At 36.5% G+C, this 27,219-nt stretch overlaps 1 protein-coding gene across 5 annotated transcripts in view; it reads left to right on the forward strand.

Annotated features, from left to right (window-relative positions):
* The first annotated feature begins 292 nt into the window (after positions 1-292).
* The window catches only part of LOC149534276 (GHMP kinase family protein), a 64,405-nt gene continuing 37,478 nt past the window's right edge, over positions 293-27,219 (forward strand). For 3 of the 5 annotated variants that reach the window (XR_016358081.1, XR_016358080.1, XM_089807511.1), the window contains exons 1-6: positions 568-676; positions 5,982-6,055; positions 6,204-6,354; positions 21,971-22,071; positions 22,418-22,533; positions 22,729-22,781. Coding sequence is in view for 3 of the 5 variants with exons in the window: in XM_089807511.1 (XP_089663637.1) it covers positions 6,048-6,055; positions 6,204-6,354; positions 21,971-22,071; positions 22,418-22,533; positions 22,729-22,781 (429 nt within the window). In the remaining 2 variants the exon portion in view is untranslated. Of the gene's footprint in view, positions 425-567; positions 677-5,981; positions 6,056-6,203; positions 6,355-21,970; positions 22,072-22,417; positions 22,534-22,728; positions 22,782-27,219 lie in introns of those variants that run through there. The other 2 variants (XM_089807513.1, XM_089807512.1) reach the window with 2 other exon arrangements.

Consider the following 27,219-nt stretch of genomic DNA (forward strand, 5'->3'; position numbering starts at 1 on the left):
CTTCTTCTCGAAAAATCGACCCAACTGCTCAAAATCCCCCAAAAACGAGTTGATCCGCACCAATTCCCGCCTTACTCGCCATGAGATTAATCCGCCTTACACGCGATCGTGGCTATACAGCCATGAAAATGCACTTCCTTTACATTGCTATTTCGAACTTTAAAAAAAATTAAGTCCTCTTCTTCCTATGGAAGTGCATTTTCGTGGCTGTATAGATGTTGCCGTGTTGTTCTCCCTAACCCATCCATCACGTTCTAAGGATAAATCAATCTTGATTTAACTCGAGATTAGTGATCGAGTTTGGTGAAACACAAAATACAAAAGGCAGCATATTGTCTATTGTGCGTAATCTTCAACACGTGGCGACGACGGATTTATTCATTTGCACGTGCCCGGGGATTAGTTTGAAAAGCCACTTGATTTTGTATGCATGTTTTTCTTTCTTCTGTGATATAATTTCCTTAATGTGAAATTGTAGCATGTTTTCGGTCTTTTAAAATAAATAAATAAATAAATGTTAATAACGATCAATATATTTATATCGGGATGATCAGCATAAGTGAAAGCAGGGGCAGAATCTATATTAGTCCATATAGACTCTGTTCATTCTGATCGGATTCGTTTCAGTAAGTAAACCTCCGCCGAAGGATTTTTGCATTGCAATGCAGATTTAGAGGTGAGTCTGTAAATTTATTTTACTTACTTGGGGACGATATAGTGCTCTGGTTAAATAATTAAACTTCATTTAGATGAACAGGAAATAGTATTGGTAATCGGAGACACATGCAATCTATGCAAATGTTGCTCAATGTTTGTGGATTTGAGCGTGTGTACATTTTTCATCATCAATCAAATCCAGAAACATTGGGCGACACGAAATAATGCATTGTTTGCCGAGTTCCGAATTTTTCGGCCTATAAGTAGATTTCTGTTTTATGACGCTGCTTCGCTTTTTCCCAAATAACACTGTATTCGTGTTTTTATTTCATATTGTTAAAAAAAAAAATATTCGTGATTTTGTTTCATATTTCGCAAAAGAAATAAAATTGAAGGCTAAAGAGTCTATTGTACGAGCTTTAATACTTGATCATGGAAGTGCCTGCCCAATTTTTTGCGGGCAGCTGGTAATTCTTATTTTGTAAATTTTAAGCTTTCACAGTCTAAAGACTCACGCGATTGGATTTTGATCGATGATTTGGATCAGACCATATGGTCCAGTGCATTTATTCTCAAAATCTTCGGTTACAGTTATTGTAGGATCTAATTTCAATTCTGTATTTTTGGATATAGTAAAGTTAAAACTTCTCGACATAGAACTTCAGTGAATGCTTTTGTTTTCAAAAAATAATTCAAAAAATTCCTTAATGGATAATCTGCATCTTAGATACCATGATTGAAGAGCTCAAAAGCATTTTATGATGGAAAAAACTAAGTTTATGATATATTGCTCCGTCAGATGCTTCCTCTTAGGTAAACATTCTCAAACTAATATTAAACATAGACCCAACTATAAAGCACCTGGGCTCCTGCTATGACATCCACATTGCCTTAATGCAATTAGTCCTGTAACTTGATCGAGACAGAGCCACATGGGCTACTGCAGTAATCTAATTGTATAATATTGTTATTTACACTTAACCAGTAACCCTCTGTCTATCTTCCTTTAGAAGATCCTTTTTCTCTTTCTTCTATTAGACAATTCACTGTGTATTGTTACACTCTCCAAATACCTAATATAATAAAGAGTACAACTTGGACAGTTGTGGCTGAGACCTGTTGTTTTCTTTGCTTGTGACTGTGCTCATATCAATTGGTTTCAGAGCCTCTTTTTGAGGAATTAGATTGTCTAGAAGGTGATATGAATTTTCTACAGAGATAATATTCCAGAAGGTATTTTCCAGGAAAAGAAACAACCAGAAGCTGTTCAAGGAAAGGGACATTCTAGTCTTAGAATTTTCTAGAACTCTAGAAGATTCTATCCTCCAGCTATCAATTTGAAGCTGTTTCATTGCAAACAGTGTGGTTGTACATTTCTGGATTGATTGAATAGAGGTTAGATCAATATAAATTTTCCCTCAGCTTTTCCTTTCTATTTTATGTTCTGTTTTACCCTGTTTGTGCTGTTATTTAGAGTTATATTTTAGGCCGGCTTTTACTTTTATCAATCTTTTTAGATTCAATTGTTATTTGATGCCTAGACATTTTGTGTTGTATACTGACCATAAAGCTTTGCAGTATTTGGGAAGACAGAATAAGTCGAATCAGAGACACATGAAGTGGGTTGAATTTTTGTAAAACTTTTCTTTTTCATTGAAACATAAGAGTGGACAGTCAAGCAAGGCTGCCGATGCTTTGAGCAGAAGGAATTTGCTGACAGAAATGAGAGTTGAGGTACTTGGTTTTAGTGATTTGAAGTATTTCTATGAAATTGATGTTGATTTTGTAGAACCTTGGAAAACTTGTAAAGATCAGATAGTGAGAGATAAGTGGACTCATTATTTCATTCAGGAAGATATGTTGTTCAAATGAATTCAGTTACGTATACCTAGAGGATCTATGAGAGAGAATATCATGAAAAAGAAACATAGTGGTGGACTTGCTGGACATTTTGGGATTGATAAGACAGTGAAGTTGATTTTGGATAGGTACTTTTGGTTGTAGATTTATAAGGATGTGCAAAAGATGGTTAGAGGTTCCAGAATTTGTCAAACAACATAATGAACTAGTCAGAATTTGGGATTCTATTCATCATTGCATGTTCCTAATAAGCTCTGGGAAGATATTAGTATGGACTTTGTTCTTGGTTTTCCTAGAACTTAGAGAGAATGATTCTATTTTGGTAGTAGTTGACAGATTTTCAAAGATGACTCATTTCATACCTTGTAAGAAAACATTTGATGTAGTACAGGTGGCTAAATTGTTATTTAAGGAAGTGTTAAGATTGCATGGTTTGTCTAAGACTATTGTTTCAAACAGAGATACTAAGTTTACTTGTTATTTCTGGAGAACACTTTGGAAGAAGTTGAATACAGAGTTGAAGTTTAGTTCTGTTGAGTAACACTGATTGTTTCTACAAATGTAGAATCATGGCTATTGATATTGATGGTATCCAAATGCAGATTTGGATCTCATAAAATATAAGAGGAGAGATGTCTCACGAAGAGACATGTCTCCATGGTGTAATCATCATTTAAATGATATTATATTAACATGAATAATAATAGTATGTTTAACAATATATATATATATATGTATGTATGTATGTATGTATGTATGTATGTATGTATGTATGTATGTTATACAATAATAAGTATACATAGGAAATGATGATTACCATTAACATTAATTATATCAGATTGAATCAATCTGACTGAAGCTACAACTTTAACAAGTTCTACATTGCATCTGCTAACTGATGGGTAAACTAAAGCTGTGAACATAAGTTTGGGTAACTTGTTGAGGTGCTTGTTTGGAGTTAAGCTTGCTAGTTGGGATTTGATTTTGGCACAAGCAGAGTTCACATATAATAATTCTGCGAATAGGAGCACTAAGAAGACACCTTTTGAGATTGTTACTGGAATGAATCCTAAGGAAATTATTGAGTTGAGGGATTTGAACCTTGAGACAAAAAGAAGTCTTGAAGCTGAGGAATCTGCAGATTTCATGAAGACTTTGTATGAGGAAGTCAAAATGAATTTGGAGGACAGTAATTTGGGATACAAAAAGAGAGCAGATAAAAGGAAGAGACAAATCTTTTGAAGTTGGAGATGAGGTCATGATTAATTTAAAGAACATATTTCCAGTTCGTACGTACAACAAGCTGAGAATGAAGAAGTTTGGTCCTTAAGATTCTAAAGAAGTTTGATAGTGGAAATGCTTTTGAAGTTGAATTGCCCAAGGATATGGATATTTTACCTATATTCAACATTGCAAATATCTTTTAATAAATCAGATGATGAATTGAAGAACACTCTGGGTTATTCTAAGAAGAGGACATATAGCACTGAAGGGAAGAATAAGCAAAAGCACTAGAGGAGAAGATTACATGGAATATCTAGTTCAGTGGAAAAACAAACTAGTTGAAGACAGTTCATGCATTACGCAAGCTGAGTTGGATCTTTATGATTTAGGTCAGAATATCAGTAATGCTTGATGTGGACACTAGTTCTTTAGTAACCCTAGGTGTCTGATGCAGGAGCATCTTGGGTCTTTGAGCAATCTTACATCAACCAAAAACATTTCTTTTTTTGTACCAGTTTGCTGTTTGCAAAGTAGTCGTTGCTGCTCTTAGTTTCTTGTTGTGTGCAGTTGCAATTATGTTGAGGACTTATTTCTAATCCTTGTCCTAAGTGCGCGAGTTCTAATGTTTCACATTCTTCGAAACTTGATCCTCTTTGTGGTTTTTGTTTTCTTGTTGATTTCAATTAGTAAGGCATGTTGTTTCATTTGGCGCAGTTTCCTATGATGATGTAGCACCTTGCATAGTTGGGATCTGAGTCCTAACTCCTGTATGGACCTATCCTTAAGTGCCCGCGAGCTTATGTTGTCCTTTGCTTGGGTTTAGGTTTAGTCTTCCTAGACTAGACCTAAAATGTAATAAAATGCTTGAGTAGCCAACTTGTGGCTTAGCTGGCTATATAAGAAGCTTGATTAGATGTAGGAAAGTATCATTCTTACAGAAAAGAAGATAGAGATGTGAGCTTGGACTTTGGTTTCATAATTTTATTTGTATAAGGCCACAACCCGGAAGGCCTCATAGCTGGGCATGTTGTGGTTTCTTGATATGTGAAGTTAAAAAATTACACCTATGGATATGTTGCATCTAGCCTCGTGTTCTCTGTAGTTTATCTAATTTTTGTGTATAGCTTTCGTGTGTAATTTGAGTAGAGGAGTGTTAGTAGGTTTAAGTTGAGTTTATTCCACCTTATTCCTTCCCTATCATCCCCTCCTTGCATCACCCTCATATAGATTTACAAAGACGATATTTCTAAAAGAAACAATCGTGAACAAAAGATGGGAATAGAAACTACCTAATAAACTAAAGACTAACTAAGATGACTATTAAATAAATATTATAATATTCTAAGGCTGGGGTCTCATGGATGGGGGCTTCCTTAAAAATAGAGCAGCTGGTTGCTAAGAGTTTTTAGGAATATTTAAAGGTGAACGGTCCCATGAATTTTCTCAATTTCTTTCATCTCTAAAATTTTAGCTTCTAAATTTAAGGAAGCTAATGGTCCCATGAATATCACTTGAAGAATTTAAATTTATGATGTCGTTATTTTATTACTATCATACTGAACTTAAAATAATTAATATATTGTTGACATGTGGCAAAAGGCACTCCTAAGTTGGTGGGGTTAAATCTAGCCCCACCCTATTTTCACTTGCTGAAAAGAGGGCTAAAAAGTTGGAGCTCCTATTTTATAGGAAATGATTTTTATTAAATCTTTAGCAACCTTCAAAAAATTACCATGGAGGTACCCGCTCCACAAAAATAGAGCCCAAACTCCTCCCATTGGACTCCTGCCTAATTATATTAACTTCACAAACATGTGCAAAACTAATAGTCCTTTGTTTGATTCACATGGTGTTGATAGAATACGAAATCTCAGTTTCCTCTTGAAATCAAACCTCAAACAAATATAATTAATTTGTCACTAAATAAGCTTTTTTTCTGACTGTGTCTTGGAAAACTTCCATTGTTGGCTGCAAAGTGAAGAATTAAAATTTAACTTATTTGTTATACAAACAATACACTTTTGTAAAGATAAGTTATTTTTTTCCTTTTGTTTATGATGCATCAATATAGTAGAATTATTTTCTGATTGAGAATAACATTCTGAAGCTCCTAATGGTTGATGAGATTTTGTTAAGAGTACTTCCCTTTTGTTTATTTTCTGAAATTGTAAATTGTTAACTTTTAATGACCTTAGTTAGCTTGTAGATTGTCTTTAATTATACATGCTTGTGCCCTTCAGAGAAGAGGCTAAATAAAGTGCCAGGATCAATCTGAAGTGACAAGAAAGTTGGGAAGACAGAAATCCATGGCTGTGTAAGTGTTCAGATATAAATGTTTAATAGTACCAGTGCAGCTTGTGGTTCATTATTCTCTTTACTGCCATTTGTTTTGTAAATTTCTGAGGAAAGCTTATTTAGTGCCACTACTGGTGAAAATGTATGTTGAATTTCATCCTTTGCAGTGTTGCATCAGCTCCTGGTAAAGTTCTAATAACAGGTGCTTACCTCATTCTTGAAAAACCAAATCCAGGGATTGTCCTAACTACCACAGCACGTTTCTATGCAATTGTGAAGCCACTGCATGATAGCATAGATGCAGGGAGCTGGGCTTGGGTAATTATTTTTTACCCTTGTTCAACTATCCTTACATATCACATCTTGATGTCTTTAAAGAAATATAAATTTTAGGCTTAAACAAACAGGACTTATAATTAGTTCACTGGACTGGGTTCTTTTGTTTTACCATTTTATCACATAATAAATATTGCCTGTGAGGATTTTAAATTTGGACTTTTCACAACAATACAATGAACAAGAACAGACAAAAAATCTTTCAAGTAGCTGACTTTAGCTGAAATAAGTCAAAAGATGATGTGAGAAGAGAGCAAAAGGACTATGCCTGACATTCTATAACACAGTTTTCAAAATCTGATTTTAGAGCATAGTAAAATTTGGGATGTTTTATCACAATACTTTCTCTAATGTTTTGTAAATTTCAGTTTCATACAAGCCCTTTTATGTATAACAACTCATCATACAAAAATGTAAATTTGAAACACGTTGGTACAAGTGCTAGCGTAGGATATTTGGTCTCATTTTGGCTATAAATAAATTTACTCTCTCATCCTAATAAAATTGTCAAGGTTATCTAATGTTGTGAGGCATATACATCCATTTATTCTTTGGAGAAAGCCAGTTAGTGCTGTAACTATTGATGGCATCATTTGGAAATAGACTATCTTCCTAGAGGAGCATAAAACTTCTTTGAAGTCTCATGCGCTATAATGTTCTTCTGTATCAAATCTGAAGTTGTTTGGGATGGAACTTGTGTCAGAAAATGAGTACATGAGTCATGTAGGGAAGAGTGGATAAGATATCATCAGTTATGGTATGTATTCTGATATTCAATTCTCCAAGTTTAAACCTTATTTATTGATTTCAAGTTGTCTGGTTTAACATTGATTAGTTCCTTATTTCTTTTTGACTGTGTGATGATTTCACACAATTTGCTTTAGATAATCATCAAATTACATAACTCATTTTTGAGAACCAAACCATGTTTTCTAGACCTCTCGTACAGCCTACTCAAAGTGTTGCTAATTTAATTGGCACATTTTCCATTCCAAATTTGGAAAATGATTTAATGTTGTAGCCATGTAAATGAAACCTGCTGAGTTGTTGCTAGCGGAGGTGTTTTCTTATTCCAGAACCAAATATTCCACAAATCTCTTAAATCAACAAGTTGCCATCTAGTTTTTTCAAAGAATAGAAATTGTTGCTATCTTATTCTGCATTTAGAAAGGATAAAGGAGGAGGGCTAGAGATTTTTGGGTGATGGAGAAAATCACTGTTATAAAAGGTGCGCTTCAGTTGCCAATATTATAGTTGGTGCCAAGAGGCAGATTTTACATCCCACATCAACTTGGGCTTTTGGGGTGTCTATGTTGGTGGTTGCAAGGGTATTATTGCAGCTTAATCTCTTATGAATATGTTACTTTTAATAGACAAGTAAAAGGAGAAGTTTTTAAAGAAGGTTGCTTATTTGGTCCTCAACAAGGATGTGATATGTGTTGAGAGCTATCTAATACACCCAATGTACCAACTTTGGCACCTTGATTCCTTTGGATACCTCTTGGCACATATCTGATCCATGTTAAATTGGGGCTAAGTTAGGGATAAGCCTTGAAAGATCCTTATGCTTGTTTTATAATAAATGATAAGATTTTTTTGGAAAAACAATTTCCTTTTCACACTAATGAATTAAAAATTATATCTTAGAGGAGTTGACCTTATAGCTCTATTTTGGAATTAATAAAAGCACTCATAATTTTTTTCCAAAATTAGCCAACAAATGGACAATTTTTTTGTTGATTATTAATTAATAATCAAGCTTAACATTAAATTACCTAAAATATAAATTCATGGTGCGGTTGCAACAACTCATAATATACCTAAGCTTTTGAGACTACTTTAAAAGATTAGTTGACCTATTTATCATGTGTTCTATTATTTCAATATAATCTTTTATGTTGGCTCCTGATTCTAACTATTGTCTGAAGGCTTCTTAGGTGTTGTTAAGTGTGAGAATCTCTTATACATTATATTCTTGAGTTTATCCCAAGTGTATTGTTTTGGTTATTTTCAGATTTTATTTTTATAGACAGTTGAACCACTCAAAGGTTGGTCTATTGAAATATAGCACCATAAGAGGGACTTACATCTTATTCTAGAAGTTCACATGAATGAAAGAAATCCTCCGTTGATGTGGGCCAAGTTATATTGACTTTTGGGATGTAGATCTTGTATATTGTTTTCCTTGGTATTTTTTTGAATATTGCGATGTCCCCAATTTAATAGGTTTCAGGAGTGGGTATGTTAGCTCATTGTCGTGACCCTTGTGAGCTAACACTTAGATTTGAGGGTCTCATTTTGATGGAAGTGGGAAGGTTATAGCTAGAGGTACGTAGGTCACTCCATGTAACCTTATTCCCAACCTCCAAGTCTGTGTACTAATTAATAGCCATTCCTCGTAGGGTGGTAGGAAATGCCTTTACCCACTCATTCATGTCATTTCCTCCATTCGCCTGCCATATAGTTATGCAAGTTTTGCAATGCCTTGTAGGGTCTTCCATTGTAATAATCCCATTATAAAATAAATCATTTATCAAACTATTGTTAATGGGCCGATTGATTTAATATATCTCAAACCCATTTTTGTTTTGTTTCTGTAGTTTGTGTCGCCGTTGGCTATCTTTGTACACCCTCGGAAAGTTTTTCCGACAAGTATTTAAGCACGGCTTGTAGGTAGTCTTTAGGTATGCATTTTGGATTATTTCTTTGTACTGCAAATTCCAGTTGGGATCATTTCGGAAGTGAAAGATCTTCCCTACTTGGCTATTTCGGTTTCGGTGGGATTCAACCCTCACCCTATTTTGTCGCCTGTAACACTTCGCTCGGATCTAGCAAATCAGAGCACTATCATATTGCAAATTGGAGAAGTCATTATATTTAATCTGATCAAATCCCTTGTGTTGAATGAATAAGGTATTCTGTGTTTCTCTTGCATTTTCCATACAGTCTGTCGTCTGCAAACTCAGTACCTCATTTTGTACAACCTCCACCCTCCTACTGTTCAGCCTCCCTTACTACCACTGTACGACCTCATTTTAGTGTCTACACCTATCGTATGGCTTCCCACATCTCCTTTCATCCACCATCTGACCACCTTGGTCATTCACCATATGGCCTCTTGGGTCACCGTACGACCATAGTTGCACCCTGTACCACCCTCTGCCATCACTGTATGATACCACTTGTTGCTCCACACTAGGTCGTATGACTTGTACCATATGACCACCCTTTGCCTGTACTATGACGCCTAGCATCCGTACGCCAACTTCAGCTGTTTGTACCGCCACAAAATTTTTCGACATGACAATTTTAAGAGTAGTTGCAATGATTGGGATATTATAGTGGTATCAGAGCTTCGATCTTGCTAGCCTGTGGATAGTGATGAGAGTTTATAGCCGAAAGAGGAGAAGAACCCATTCCATTGATAGAATGGTTGCCGAACTAGAACCTACAGTTGTGAAACTCGTGGCACTACTGAGGGAGCTTGCGAGGAATCAGGCACAGATCAATGATACTGAACGACTCATGGAAGAAACTCTCAAGAAGTTGGTAGACAACAAAATATTTGGTGATGGACACAGCGCGAACTCGGTATTAGGTAAAGAAAACCCTCATCCAGCACGCTCTCGACCTTCCATGCCATCTTTTCCACCACACAGAGGGAAATAACCAACCTTTGAAGAAATGCAAGAACTTCTGAGGGAAGATTGGAAGAATGTGAATTTTGAGAAAAATATATCGTACAAAGATTATGCAGATCTGAGAATGAGATATTGGGGAGGTGGAAACAGAGGATATTTTAATGATGATCTTAGAAGGAAGTTGAGCAAAGTAAATTTGGCTCCATTTGATGGATCTGGATCCATATCTGCACAAGCATAGGTAATGAAGGTCGATACTTACTTCCAGTTTAATCCCATGCTAGAAGAAGAAGCAATTAAATTTGTGGCATTGCACTTGGAGGGAGTTGCGCATGAATGGTGGTATCATGACACCATCACACTGGGGCATGATCAAATAAATACTTATGTGGAATTCACTGAGAGATTAATAGATCGATTTGATGGTAAAGATCCGGAACTCAATTATAAAGGTTTGGCATAGTTGAGACAAACTGGATCGGTCGACCAGTACATTACGAAATTTCATAAACTCTGTATTGGTCATGGACATTTTTGAAAGAAGATAGGTAGTACTCTTCATGGACGAACTGACAAAACCATTGAAAGATTGGGTAACGGGGTTCAATCCTGCCACCCTGTCGGAGGCTATTAAGAAGGCACAGAGTATGGCAACATCATTAGCATCATCCTCGCAAAGTTAGTCACATTCCAAACCGCCGGTGTTTCCAAGTGATAAAGATAATAAACCTCCGCCCAAGAAGCCGGCGTTGGACGAAGCTATCAAATATGAGCTTCGGAGGAAGAAACTATGTTTTGACTGCAAAGGACCATGGGAACCTGGGCATAGATGCCTCGGAAAAGGAAAGATCCACTACATTGAGGTTGTGTCTGATGATGAGGATGAACAGGAAGAAACACCCTTCGAAGACAACCAACATCATGATGACACCAACATGGCTAGTTTGAATTGTACGGAAAGAATTGCAGCATTGGTACGGCGTGGAGGAACTATCGCCCTGGCCGGTAGCCTAAGGTGCACTGTGTTTCGTGTACGGGGAACCCTTCAAGGACAAAGGGTTATGGTGATGATAGCAGAGCCACTCTGAACTTTATAAACTCATCTTTGGTGAAACGAAGAGGTCTACTTGGGGAGATGCACATAGGATTTTAGGTCAAGGTTTCCGAAGGGGCTCTTCTGCCTTGCACACACCTTGTTCCTCAACTAAGTATCACATTGGCAAATCACACGGTGATTGAGAATTTCTTCATAGTGGACCTTGATGACATGGAGGTTATTTTGGGCATACAGTGGATGGAGACACTTGATGAATACACTTAGAGCTTCAAATGGATGGATTTCACTTTTGTTGTCAATGGGAAGAAGGTTGTTCTTCGCAGAATGGCAAAATGAGGGTTCGAAGAAAGTTTTTGCACATCGGATAGAGGCAATTTTTCGGCGTAATGACGTTGCTTGGGCTGCACATTGTTTTATCTTGGCATAACCTATAAAAGGGCAACGAACACCTCCCCAGGATGATGATCTCTAGAATATTTTGAGTAAACATGATAAAGTCTTTATAGACATTCCTCCTGGCATACCACTTCATCGAGGGTTTGAATATACTATTGAGTTGGAAGCAGAAGCCAAGCCGGTCATAACAACACCATATCGTCATCCCAAGAAATTCAAAGATGAGATTGAAAAGACGATTTAGGAACTGCTAGAGAAAGGATGGATCTGTCCCAGTTCTAGCCCTTTAGCATCATCAGTGGTATTGGTCAAAAAGGACGAGACGATGCGCATGTGTTTGGACTACCCTGCGTTGAACAAAAAAAAAGAAAAGAATAGATATCTCATTCCAAGGATAGATGAGTTGTTGGATGAATTGCATGGTGCTGTCTATTTTTCCAAAATAGATCTTCGCTCCGAATACCATCAGATCCGTATGAGGGAGGAAGACGTGGAAAAGATGGCCTTTCGTTGTCACTACGGGCATTATGAGTTCTTGGTCATGCCATTCGGATTAACAAATGCACCTGCTGCATTCCAATCATGCATGAATCACATCTTCAACAAACAATTACGTAAGTACTTATTGGTATTCTTTGATGATCTTATTTATAGCAGGACATGGGAGGAGCACCTAAAGCATCTAGATGAAGTCCTAAGGATCATGAAGGAGCAGTCTTTGTTTGCCAAGCAATCCAAGTGTGAATATGGTATTACAGAAATATTGTACCTGGGGCATGTTGTCAGTAAATATGTAGTTCAAGTTCATCCGGAGAAAATTTAGGCTATCCTCAATTGGCCTCCCCCAAATCACTCACAAATTTGTGAGGGTTTTTCGGATTGTGCAGTATTTTCAGAGGTTCGTTAAAGGATTCTCTCAGCTCAGTGCACCCTTAATGGATCTGAAAAGGGGTCTTTCCAGTGGAATGAAAAGGCACAACTCACTTTTGATAAGCTGAAAGAGGCAATGAGGTCTGTCCCGTACTTGCATTATTTGATTTCACTTGACCGTTCATTCTGGCGATGCATCCCGAGAAGGCATTGGCGCGATACTGATGCAAGATAGACACTCCATAGTTTATGAGAGCAAGAAGTTACAAAAATGGAACACTTATATTCCATCTACAACAAAGAAATGTTGGCCATCATACATGCACTAACCAAGTTTCAATAGTATCTGGTGGGTGCCAAGTTTGTCGTCCATACAGATCACAATAGTTTGAGATATTTTTTGGAGCAACGAGATTTGAACAAGAGGGAACAAAAATGGGTAACCAAGGTTTAGGCTTTTGATTTTGACATTGAATATGTGAAAGGAAAGAACAATGTGGTTGCAGATGCCTTGTCCAAGAAACCTGCCATTTGCTCACTAAGCCAGATTTCAGTTGACTGGAAGGCACATTTGTTGGTAGAATATTCCAAAAAACATATTTGCCTGTGAACTAATGGATGACAACACCAAGGATGATCAGTACAAAGTGGTGGATGACATCATCTACTATAAGAATCGAATATTTTTAGTGCCGGAATCCAAATTGAAGTAGAAAATCTTGAAGGAAGTACACTACTCACCCTTGGCAAGATACCCAGGCTTCCTCAAAACTTACAGAAGTCTTCGGGAGAGGTTTTCATGGAAAGGACTTAAAGGAGACGTATTGCAGTATGTAAGAGAGTGTGTGGTCTACTAGCAGAACAAATCCAAAGATACTCTACCTGCCGGGTTACTGCAACCTCTGCCAATTCTAGAACATAAGTGGGAAAGTATCTGTATGAATTTCATAACAGGACTTCCCAAGGTGAATGGAAAGGACTGTATTTTCATGGTGGTTGACAGATTGACAAAGTATGCACATTTCTTCACCATCCCCTTAGATTTTCAGGCCGCACAAGTTGTCGATCTGTTTTTTAGAAAACTCTTTCATTTGCACGAGTTACCCCGAAACACTGTTAGTGATCAGGATGGGTGATTCATCAGTATCTTCTAGACAAAACTGTTTTGATTGGCAAGGGTAGAATTGTCACCAAGTACTAGTTAGCACCCTTAGATAGACGAACAAATGGAGATTGTGAACAAGTGGCTCGAAGGTTACCTTCGAAACTATGTTTCGGTACAACAACGAGCGTGAGTCAAATGGATACACCTAGGAGAATATTGTTACAATACCATGTATCACATGTCTATCGGGATGGCACCATTCAAAGCTCTGTATGGTACAAATCCCTCTCCTTTATCAACACAGTGCTGGGAGATAGTCATGCATCAAGGGTGAGGGACTGGCTTCAAGAGGGACAAGACATCCTACGATACTTGAAAGAAAACTTACAACGGGCACAGAATCAACAAAAGATGTACGCTGACAGACACCGAATGGAGAGGAGTTTCGAAGTAGGGGACTTGGTTTATCTCAGGCTCAACTATACTAACAATTCTCATTAAAGGAAAAGGGAAAAGAAAATTTGAAGCCACAATTTTATAGCCCCTATTGCATAGTTTGTTGCATTGGTGAAGTCGCTTATGAGCTAGAACTTTTGGAGAGAAGTCGTATTCATAACGTCTTTCATGTTTCATGTTTGAAGAAGGCTGTGGGGTAGAATGTCATGGTAGCTACAAACCTTCCACCACTCAATGAAGAAGGAAAAGTCATTTTGGAACCAATCGATATCATTGAAGTACGTCAGAAGACGTTGTGGAACTGCACGATGAAAGAATATTTGGTGCGTTAGAAGCACTTTCCCTTGGACGACGCAACGTGGGAGGGAGAGCACATTCTCCAGCACCCAACATTGCATTTGCTTGAGGACAAGCAAAATTTGGCATAGGAGGATTGTAATGTTCCCATTATAAAATAAATCATTTATGAAACTATTGTTAATGGGCCGATTGATTTAATATATCTCGGACCCATTTTTGTTTGGTTTCTGTAGTTTGTGTTGCCGTCGGCTATCTTTGTACACCCTCGTAAAGTTTTTCCGACGGGTATTTAAGCACGTCTTGTAGGCAGTCTTTAGGTATGCATTTTGGATTATTTCTTTGTACCTTGAATTCCAGTTGGGATTCTTTGTTGTTCACCATTTCGGAAGTGAAAGATCTTCCCAACTAGGCTATTTCGATTTCGGTGGGATTCAATCCTCACCCTATTATGTCACCTGTAAACTTCGCTTGGATCTGGCAAATCAAAGCACTATCATATTGCAAATTGGAGAAGCCATTATGTTTAATTTGATCAAGTCTCTTGTGTTGAACAAATCAGGTATTCTGTGTTTCTCTTGCATTTTCCATACATTCTGTCGTCTGCAAGCTCAGTACCTCATTTTGTACAGCCTCCACCCTCCTACTGTATGGCCTTCCTTACTACCACTATACGGCCTTCTCATTTTGGTGTCTCCACCTACCATATGGCTTCCCACATCTCCTTCCATCCACTGTACAACCACCTTGGTCATTCACCATATGGCCTCTTGGGTCATCGTACGACTGTAGCTGCACCTCGTACCACCCTCTACCATCACCATATGACACTTGTTGCCCCACACTACATTGTCTGACCTGTATCGTACAACCACCCCTTTGCCTGTACTACGATGCCTAGCATTCGTACACCATCTTCGCCTATCTGTACTACCACAAAAACTTCGGACGTGACAATTTTAAGAGTAGTTGCGGTGATCGGGATATTACATCCATCCCGTCTCCTGTGAACCTTGAAAGTTTTTGTTTTTATGGGCATCCTTTTCCCTCTTGCCGTGATTTTTTTCCCTCCTATTGGGTGTGTTTTCCCTCTTCTCTAGACTGTTTTCCGTCTTGTCAAGAGGGTTTCTTGAGTGTGTGTTCTAGAGGCTTCTCCTTCCCCCTCAATTCCTCCTCTCTGTGACTAGAACCTTGTTCTTGTGTACAACAATGTTCTCTACGTGTCAGGGTCTCGAGGTTTGTCCACCCTGCTCTCCTTCCCCTTCCTTTTGAGATTGCCAAATTGGCAATGCCCTTTATTGTATTTCAATTAGATTCTCTTTGAGTTGATTTGGCTCCTAGGATTGATTTACAAGTTCTCTTAAGTGACAACATTTTTCGTATGAGTCTCCGTAAGACAGCTTCCCCCTCAATTTCTTCTTCTCCCACTTGCCTTGGGTCCTTGTTTTGAAGCAGGGGCATGGATTATGAATTATTTTACTGTCTGCTTTTCCTCCTTGTGTTTTCTGTTTCTCGAAGTTCCCATGTGCTTCTTTCAGTGAATTGCTGGAGCACTTGTTGCCTTCTCTTTTCTCCTTGTGCTTCTGCTCTTTCTTCCTTCACGTGTACTAAGTTTCTTGCTAGCAATTGAGGAATCTGTCCAAGAAGGTTGTACACTACTGGTGGTACCAAAAGTTTGTCTTGTTCCGTACTCTCTGGAACTACTCTCTCCTGGGCTTCCCTTTGCACGTCATCCTAGGCTACCACTAGATCTCGTGTTACTTAATCCTCCCATGTGATTTTCTCCTCTTCTCCATTACTGTTTGTTATTTGTATTTGTGGAAGGAATGGTCTACCCATTACTCCATTCTATTAATATATGACCTCCAGGATTGAACTTAGGCAATGACACCAAAATGTAGAATGGACATCAACCAGACCAAGAGAACATACAAGGATACACATTTAATTATTTTGGAATCAAAAGAACATTTAATGCAATTATTGTACGTAACACAATTGGTGAGGGAAATCATATATTTTATTGATTACAAAAAACAACAAGTACATCATTCATATTCCCAAGTTCTTAAATCGAGGTCGTTTGGTTAGGAAGACCAACTGACACATCCCCTCGCTAACAACTACCCACTCTCAAACTATCTTAACTGACACATCCCCTCGCTAACAATTACCCATCCCCAAACTAACTATCTTTAATTACAACATTGTATTATTAGGCCCTACATGCTGAATGTTTGATTCTTCAATGACTTTTGATAGCCAACTCTGAATAATGCCTACAATAGCTCAAAATGAGCAGAATTGAAAATACCACAATCCTAGGGCAAAAAGAAAACTAAAAAACTGAACACAAAACCGAGAAAAAAAAATGAATTGAATGTCACCAAAAATCAATTCCATGTAATTAGAGAAGAAAAAACTTTCATGACATGAAAGATGTTGAAATGCTTGATGGAAACCTTCAATAAGGGTGTATGAAACAGCTTGAAATTTAGGACAATTCAAGGATGATGCTTTTCCTTTATAATACACCATTGAGAGCACCCAAAACTCAGAGGATACACCTATAAATCCATGAGAAAGTTGCATAGGTTTGTTCAATTTTGTGTTGACAAAATTGAGGACAACAAAACCATACAGTAGATTAGACAACAAAGATAATGAAGTAGATGGATAAAATAATTGGTGGGCCCCACATGAGAGAAGTCAGAATAATAAAAAACTTTATTTTTTCTACACTGGTGGAAATTTTAAATAATAAAAACTTAAATTACAAAGGTCCTTTTTTTTCCACTCTATACCATATATAAAAGGGCAAATGAAGACAACTAAAATATTAATTACAAATGTTGACATTTCGCACCATATGACCCTCCATAGTTCATTTATTCCCCATGCATACAGAGAAAACTCACCAATTTACTGAAGTTATTCTTTCTTCCATACTCTATCTCTTTATTGTACAAACTAAGTTATTGATGCTGATGTGGGTGCGGGGTGCTGGTGCATGGAATTTTTGTTTTGGGGATTTTGGATGCGTCCATATATTATAATAATAATAATAATAATATATATGTACCAAAATCTATGTTCATGGTGTGCTAAAGATCAAAAAATCTATTGATAGTATATTGTATATATGTACGAAAATTTATGTATGCAAAGAAATGCAAGAAATATACAAAAATAAACCATTCTATAGCATGATGCTTCACCATTGATAGTTCAACTTCAAATTCACTAATCAAATTCAGTCATTCAGAATCATAAGGATTCTCAAAAAAATCCACATTCTCATTATCATCAATTAAATACATGCTAAAATTGACATCTAAAACACGTTTTGGCTGTGGGTGCTTTCTAGATGGGCTTGGATTCTCCTAGGAAGCACATCCTGGACCTGTGGATTCTTGCTAGATGCGCTGCAGTGAATCCACCAAGAACCCACAGTCCTAGGATGCGCTTTCAGAGAGAATCCGTGCAGCATCCTAACACACCCAAGCATCCAGAGGCATCAGAAACAACATCTGGCCATTTCAGTAGAGAATCAGTAATTAAGTGTACAAATTTCAGTAGATGAGTTTTTTTTTCTAAATTTCTGTGTACAACTCAGCCCTTACATGTTGACTAGATGACAGAAAATTGAAAATTCAATTGATGTTTTAAGGAATATATCAACCTCCTTTATTGCTGTACGACCACCTGCAATTTCTTTTGACATCACATGGCCTTTATTTGAAGTTGTCATACATCATCCAAAAAGATCCATATGACTTGTTGGCTACTTTGCATCTTCCTTCACTGTACAATTTTGCCAGCATATTTTTAACCGTCCAATTTTTCTCTCCTAGGGTATTTAGGAGGCAAATGATCTGTTATGTGGCCTCCATCTTTAACTTCTCTTGTTGTATGTCCCGGTCATCTTTTGCTTAATGTGGTACAACCTATTTTAAGAAATTGTACTATATAATTTGCCTAGGGGAAACTTTAATCCTTAATTCTTAATGTACATCTTGCTGAAATAGAAAGTTATTCTTCTATAGCAAATTTATATCATTTTACAAATGGTTTTTCCTCAGCCTACAATGCTGGTACAAATATAGTTGGTGAATTGGATGAATGTACATCTGTGGAACATGGAGATACTGAACACAGTTTTCACAATCAAATGCTTCTAAAGTGCCTGCAATACTGCTGGGTTTACTGATAGATTGATTACAGCATTTTTAGACTCTAATATTAGAACATTATAATGTTTTTTGAATTGTCATTTTAGTTAGTTTGTAGTTTATTAGGTAGTTTCTTTTTCCGTCTTTAGTTCATGATTCTTTCTTTTAGAAACATTGTCTTTATAAATCTATATAAGGATTTTTCTTCTCTATTTAATACTGCAACTACAAAATTGATTAACCATAACATGGTATCAGAGTGGGTTGATGTGATTTCATAAAATTTGACAAATTAAACCTCTTTTGATTTGTAATTGTTTTTCTAGTTTTTTGATTTTTTTGGGATAAAAATCATGGAGGTATTTAAGATGACAATTAAAAAAATTATAATTTTGATCGTTCGATTTCTTGATTCAGAAAAAGTCTTTGATTTTTGAGGGTTGCATGTACTTGTATGTTTGTTGCATGTACTTCATTTTGCTTGCATGTGCACTTTGTCACTTGCATGTGTTGTCTTACTATACGAAGCCTCGTATTCTGTTGCATGAAGGTTTCTTTGATGGGTTTTAATACTTTTTGCCCTTCAAATTTTTTGATGGTTTTTCATAAATTTTCCCTCAAAAATTTCATAAGTTTTTCCCTTCAAAAATATTTTGATGGGTTTTTATAATTTTCCCCCAAAAATAATTTTGATGGGTTTTCACAATTTTTTCCCTTTAAATATTATTGATGGGTTTTCAAAAATATTTCCCTTAAAAAATTATTTGATGGGTTTTCACAAATTTTTCCCTTAAAAAATTATTTGAGGGGTTATCATAATATTTCCCCATGCACTCGAGGTAAAACCTTGGCATATTGGGTGTGCGTATGTCCCGGGTGCAGGTGTGTCGTGCACCCACACTCCCCCACCGCTGTTGAAGCAACATTGCACCACGGCCGCATCATTCGATGCACCCAATAGGTGCGCGGGTGTGCGCGAAGTACTTTCAGGGGACGTGTGGGGTGCATCCAATGCCCATGTTGAAAAGTCAATTTTGTTTAAGTTTTTTTATATTATCTTACCCGTGAGGAGTCTAGTAGTTCTAGTGATGAGAACTTCGGTTTAGGGGATGATTAGAGAGCTCCCACTCTTACCTTCTTATTATTGACATTTTGTAGATTGTACTCACTTTGATGTGGCCATTATACATTATTTCATTTCACTGTTTCATGCTACTTTGCTCGTTGTAGTCATGAGCATCTTGATCTTTATGATATATCATATTTATAATTTGAACAATGAATTTTGAATCTTTCATCTTTGTCAGTTAATAGTTAATTTAAAACTTTACTATTACAACTTATCATGAGTATGTTACTAAGTTCAATGGTCATTGGTTATGAAGTTTGAAGTTTGATGTTTGAACTTATGGTTCGTGAATCACATTTCAATTTTCTATATTCATTGTTAAACTATATTTGGTATGTTATATTGAAGTATGCTTTCATAATTAGCATTTCAAGTCATTTGTGTACACTATGCCACCTCCCCCCCCCCCTCAACCCTTTGCACCCTCTGCACCCTTGCCGCTGCGCTTCCGCCATCTCCAAATTGAGGCCCCCCACACTCGAAACTCGTCCCAACGTCCCTCCGCAATGTCGCACCCCTGCACTGGTGTAACACTGTATTTCCTTCAAAAAAATTTTGATTCTATAATTTGCAAAGTTGCATGGGATTTCTTTGGGAGTTTATAAATTTTTCCTCAAAAACTATCTATTGGGTTTTACCATATGATGCTTTGTATGTCTATTGTTGTTTGGAATTCTATTGTTTGGTTTTGATTTTTTTCACCTCAAAGATCGTGTTTGATTTTTCCAAAATTTCTCTTTAAAAAAATTGGGCCTTTTTGTAATCTATTGTGGGGAATCTTGTTCATCTACAAAGTTTGGGGAGGGTTTGCCAATTTTTCCTCAAAATTGTACCAGTTGTTCTTAGCATTTGTTTCCGTCTCCAGGGAAGAGCAACTCTGTTATTCGACATCAGGTTGGATGTTTTTTGATGATTTCTAGTCAGATGTTTTGCTTGTTCTGGGAAGGTTAGTGGAACATTCATCTCAGTGGTAGAGTAGGTGGGAGGTTCTTGTATCTTTTTGCAAAGCTTTTTGAAGAAGGGGGCATCCTTCTCCGTTCTACCCTTCTTTGTTCTTTTTTGGACAGATTTTGGCTTCATGGTCATTTACATTTTGTAGAACCAGGTAGGGTCTTAGTATTAACATAATGTTTTGCAGAATTTGTGACCAAAATACATCAGTTGGATGATAAACATTAAGGGAGGGTATTAGAATAGTATAATTTTTCTTTAATGATCATCTTAGTCAGTCTTTAGTTTATTAGGTAGTTTCTATTTCCTTCTTTAGTTCACGATTGCTTCTTTTAAAAACATCGTCTTTGTAAATCTATTTAAGGAATTTTCATCTCCTCTTTTTTATACAACTACAACAACGTTGATTTACCATAACATCTAATGTGCATTAAATGTGGTTTCCTTGTTTGTTTGGAACTCAGCCACAATTCATTAAATTGTAGTCATTGAAAACTGCATGCTTTGTATAGTGGTCTATCTTTTTGCTATGTTGGTTCTTGTGATATTGCTATAAGGATTTAATTGTGTAGTTTTTGAGTCAAACCCATTGACCCGTGTTTCATGAGTAGTGGTGGTTTATAGGAACCCATCTCAAAACTGCTACTCATGAGACATGGGTCAATGGGTTTGACTCAAAAACTACATAGTTAAATCCTGATAGTAATATCACAATTTGACTTGCTGTGGAAAATATCTCCTACTTATCAATATGTTGGTTCTACAAATATAATGTACATTTCATTCTGTTGATGATTATAGTTTCCTCGTCCATGTTCCTTTCTACTGCCTTATGAAACAATCACATCAGATCTTTGATCCTTTTGCGTCGTGCATTTCTCATTAGTTTGGAACATTGCTCTTATTACTGCCTTAATACTGTGAGTTGTGGCTTTGCACAATTGTATTCCTACCAATCATGGAAGCCCACTGTTTGACTTGTTTATTGATAGAATAAGGAGACAAACAATTATTTATGATGATAATGTCACTAAATCGTCTTGTATTTAGTTTTTATCTTTTCTTGCATTCCTCAGATTAAGGTTTCTTGCATTCTGAAAACTATATTCCTTGCAGAATCAAACTTGAAGAAAAACACCTGTTCTGACGCATGTGTTCTCATGCATTGCTTCATTTCTTCAATAGTTTCATGACTGAGGTTTGATTTTAGTGGCTCGAGCTGTGAAGTATTATTAAAATCGCACTTCACAGAAGAAAAGACCAACTGTTTGACCAGAGAACCACCATTATGACTGAGGATGCATCCAGTTCAAAAATATTAATTGCAATGAATCCAACTTTGCCTGTAAAATTTTTTTTCATTATAGTCTCATCCTAGAATAGGTAAAACATTTTTAAAGTATATTCAGAGTGTACAATTAAACTAATTTTCTATTCTTATCCCTTTGTTTTTTAACTATAAATCTGCAACTGATGCTCTACTTTTTATGAGGCTCAAGTATTTCATTCATTGTTATTTTGCAGCAATGGACAGATGTAAAATTATCATCTCCTCAACTATCAAAGGAAGGTCTTTACAAGCTATCCCTCAAAACTCTTAGCCTGCAGAATGTCTCATCTCTGAGGTATAGCTACTACATCTTTTGCAGTGTTACATGTTCCATGTGCATCTGGAGGTTGACAGATGGTTAAATGATGCATATAAAATTGGTCCTTAATATTTGGTGACGAATTATTTTTATTTTTTCTTCTCTTATCAATTTTTCACTAATCTGTCATTATCTCTTCAGCTCATATTTTATTCTACAACTTTTTTTGCTTCCTCATTTTACTTGTCTATTATTGAAATTTTAGATTCAGTGTTATTTCATTTTGGAGCAGACAACCTAATTAAGGTGTTTCTTGCAAATAACAATATTTAAAAATTTAGACTTTTAATGGGGAAATGATAATTATCTTTGGGATCTGCAGTGGAAATGGCAATCCGTTTGTGGAACAAGCAGTGCAGTTTTCTGTGGCTGCTGCAAAAGCAAACTTTGACAATGATAATGGCAAGCAGGACACACTTCTTAAACTTCTCTTAAAAGGTGTTCCTTTTTGCGTTCACTATTACACTTTTGGACACTGAAACATTTTTGTCACCCTGTATGATATGCAGACTGAAATACCATACCATCCAGTTGTATTGTTTCATTCTTTTAGTTTTTGTTTTAATGAAGTGATCAAATCAATGGCGTTATCTGAGATTTTTTAACCTGAATGTTAAAAATATGATGATGCAGGGTTTGATATTACTATTTTAGGCAGTAACGACTTTTATTCATATCGAAAACAAGTATGTTTTTCTTAGCTTTCACATGATAAAAAATCTGCTTCATTTGATGGAAACTTCTTTCTGTTTGGATTCTATATATACGATTATGAAACATTTTTTGTTCCGTTTATGTGGATTGTATTTTTTATAAGTGCATGTTGTAGGATCAGCTAATCTGGATCCCATGAGGTCTGGAGGACAATGCTATCTTAGTGGAAAACAAGATGATAGAATATGCGAAGGGAAACACAAGACACTGTTAATCATTACACATTCAAATGCACACAAAAGTTTTAGTAATATTGTTCTACTTATATTTAATAGAGAATCAAATGGCTACTATGGATATTGCTGACAGCAATGCTGAGAAGGAGAATTCCCATGACCAGAAAGGGTAATCACATTATACTGCTTTTTCTGGACTATTCTTCTGTTATGCAATTGCTAACATCAAGAATCAAATGACTGTGTCACTGAAACTATCTGTCCTGGCTAGTTGGAGGAGAGATCACAAAGATCTCTTGCTTGATCATGACTGAGTGTTAAAGGAATTGGTGAAGTCTTATTCCAATACCAATGTCTAAGTTCTGTAAGATTTATCTTTTCACTTGGAGACACATTTTCAGACACCATGACTGGAGGAGATAATAAGCAAACTATTTAATGTTGGGTGTGGCTTTCTATAAGATAAATGAATTGATTTCCATTTTATCACTGCTGGGAAAATAAGGAAAGGTGTTCTAAACATCTGAGTATCTTATAGGAGCATGAGATCTCAGTGCTGAGTACTTTTGATAAAATGATTAATTTCTCAGTGCTATCTTTGTATTGCTGGTGCATGGGACTTCTACCTGTGTTAGTCGACCCCGTGTGGGATGCCATGCATGCATGAAGACCATTGCTAGCATGCTCGGTGAATATATCAGAGAAGCTATACTGAAGTTCTGGACATTATTCTTGCACGCCAATAGAGGTTATTGCTGGACATGGGTATTTTCCTGAGTTAAAAAAAATACCTTCTATTAAGCTGCATTAAAACAGAGAAGGCTGCACACTCATTATCCCCAAACTCATGTGCTTACTGGATATGTGTTTACACATGACGTTTGATATGAGGATTGGGCAATATGTGAATGCTGCTGAAGAGAAGAAAGAAGATTGGGATGTGACTTCCTTTGGTCTATGTATATAAAGTTTACATCATATTATAGGTCAGAAATTAATGTATCTTTGTACTTTGTAGTTGTAATGCCTCAGCGAGGAAACCTCATGGATGGGAGCTAAGTGGACATAAAAAGCATGGGATGCTTTTTAGTTTTTGAAACATTAAATTTAAACACATTAAAATGTATGCAGTTCCAAAACTTAAATCTCACTATTAGGTCAAGCAGTTGCCAAGCAACATTGCACAAACAGAAGACTAAAAGCCAACAAAGTTCAACGAAGAAAGGGGAAAGGTCTTTGACACAATAGACATGGTACATGATGTACTTGTAGTCACCCAAGGCCCTCCCTGAAATTTTGGTTCTCAAGGATCCTCCAAGGGTTTCATGACTCAACTAGCTTCACAACATATTTGGAATGGAGTCAAATGGATGCTTTGAGCTCTTGAAATCCTCTCTAGAATGAACTGCAAGACTAGGGTGCCCACAGTGGACAATGATACGAAAAATGGACACACATGTTGTGTATGAATGCAAAACGCGCAAGTGTTATGGATGAATGCAAATTGTGCAAATGTCCTTGATGGATGTGAATTGCACAACTGTCCTAGATGGATGCAAACTGCACACGGATGTGCACGACACAAGTGTCTTTGATGAACGTGCACCACACAAGTGTCTTGAATGAACGTGCACTACACAAGTGTCTGATTTTTGTGATGACATCCTCCAAACTGATAGACTTCATTGTCATCCTTGATTCATACACGTCTTGAGTGGTGAGATTCTTCACTTCACTACAGGACCTCTAGGACACCCTCAACACAATGTAAAAGTCAAAATACAAATTTTACACTCGGATTGGTAGAAATCAGCTAAAACATTTGGGAGAAAAGTGTGCAAAGAGTGCCCAAGGTCACTAGGTGTCTCCTACAACTATGGGCAAGTTATAGTGGATCCTAAACAAGTTCTATTCACCCAAAACTTCCCTAATTCAATCCTAGCACATTTAACATCCTTATTGTTCGAAAACCCTACCTATATTCACTTGAACTAAACTGAACTCACATGACAATAAAAAGAGGGAATACGACACCCTCAAGGCATTGCAAGACAAAAATAATGCTCATTTTAAGCACCAAACCAAGTGTTCCTATGACGGAAATCAAGATACATGTGCTTATAAAGATAGCTAACAAGGAGGACAAGCTCAATACCAACATTGGCACATCAAACCAAATACAAATACATATCAATAATATCCAATTCCATCAGCTCCTCATGGAGTGTCCAACAACACGATTACAAATATACAAAGCTTTTGAATCATTTACATTGGTTACATTGTTGCATGAAATGAAGAACAAGGATTGCAAGTAAGAAGAGAATGAGAGATCTACTCTTGAAACCAAGTCATGAATCCAAGTCCACAAGTCCCTCATGGTGGTTTAATGCCACTCGACCATTTGGAACCCTTAGGTACACCCCGCCATGCTCTTGGAGATTGTCACATGACCCAAACTGTTGTACAAGCATACTAGGGGAAGTTATAGGCTTACACCAAAGCAACACTCAACACTCAACATGCAACATACCTTCAACATAAACTACTCAATCAAGAAACATACATAAAGCAATATCAAGATAAGAACACCATCTACAATGCATCACTATCATCACATAGAAATAATCAAGCATGTAAGGTGCCTTAGCATCAATAAGCAATGTTTAAGAATGAGGATGCATCCTTGATTGGCAATTATAACGACAATGAGGCTCCAACAAGAGCAACATCATAATTGCCATACAACATATGTTACAAGGCAATCAAAATCCTCAAGCAGCAATACATCTACATGGTGCAACTCAATTAACCAAGACCTAGATACTAGAGTGCTAAATGTAGGGAGTTTCATCTTGTGTGCTCATGAGGACACACTAATAGAAAGACCATTTTCTCATACTTAAGAGAATGTCGGTCATGCAAGAAGCAGTGCGACAAGAGTGGGCATGTATCTATGGACAAGTACTAGTTCTCCATGTGTGATAATGCCTTTATAAGTTATCTTTAGCCTTGTACTAAAGCTCAAGGCATGCATGTGAACTGCTTAATGTTCTATTCCATCCTAGCTTAGGTTATCACTCAATTGAGATATTCCTTAACATGATTGCTTGCACAACACTTTGGGCCGGGCCCTAAACTCACCCTACTACCTAGACTTAGGCTTATGCCAAATCCAAATGCAAGACATCTCAATTATATCGAATTTACTCAATTAAAATGTCATTTTTACACATAATTATGTACTCCATTGGCCATAATGCCTAGAGATGGAGCTGATTTGATTCCATTTCAAAATTCTCATATATGATATCATTGGTCCACAATAGAATCACAAATGCAAACAATCAAAATCCACGTTTCATCACATTCCAATTTTAAGCAAAAATCACTCCAAGAGGCCATCCAACATTGATGGACCTCAAACACAAAATATTCCTGGAATTAAAAACAAAAAGAGACCTATTTGAGGAAATATTTGCAATAAAACAATTCCAAAATAAAATTTACCAATCATTCATTCTACACAACTGGGCAGCATTTCGTTTCATGAAATCGGGTTTTCAAGTCTAAAATTGAGATATTTTAAACTAAAAAATGAATTTGTTTTCAAAATAAAGTACAGAATTTTGTTACATGAAACCAGGTTTTCAAGTCTAAAATTGAGATATTTTAAACAAAAAAATGAATTTGTTTTCAAAATAAAGTATGTTATATTTGATTATACAAATTATTCTCAACAAGTTTCAAACAATATTATAGATGAAAGAAAGAGAAATTGAATTCCCTACCTCTCAATTTGCTAGAACTTCAAATGAAAAGTTAATTCCACATACCAAAAATGAGGGCATGAAAATGGAACAGCACAAAACAAGAAAATTCAAGGAGCCTTTTGTCATAAAAATCCACCCAAGAAGCCTCTCAAACTCATCAATCCAAAATCACTACTATGGCTTTGAAGAGCACAATGAAGGAAATAGGCCAAGTGTTGAAAAATGAACTTTATTTCCACAATATAATTCACTTCTACAGTGAAATAAAATAATACTAAAATCAATTTAAAATCCAAATACCCAATAAACCACAAAATGACCTCAAGCTAAAATCATGCAATTTACTTTGAATCAAATAGATACAGGGCACATTTGACCTTTAAAATCACTAATACCATTAATATAAGCATGTAATAGCGATAACTCACAAGTGACTAACTATGCACAAACAATCATTGCAT

Source organism: Cupressus sempervirens, chromosome 10, assembly GCF_028749045.1.
Source record: "Cupressus sempervirens isolate cs-2001-9-10 chromosome 10, ASM2874904v1, whole genome shotgun sequence".
Lineage (NCBI taxonomy): Eukaryota > Viridiplantae > Streptophyta > Pinopsida > Cupressales > Cupressaceae > Cupressus > Cupressus sempervirens.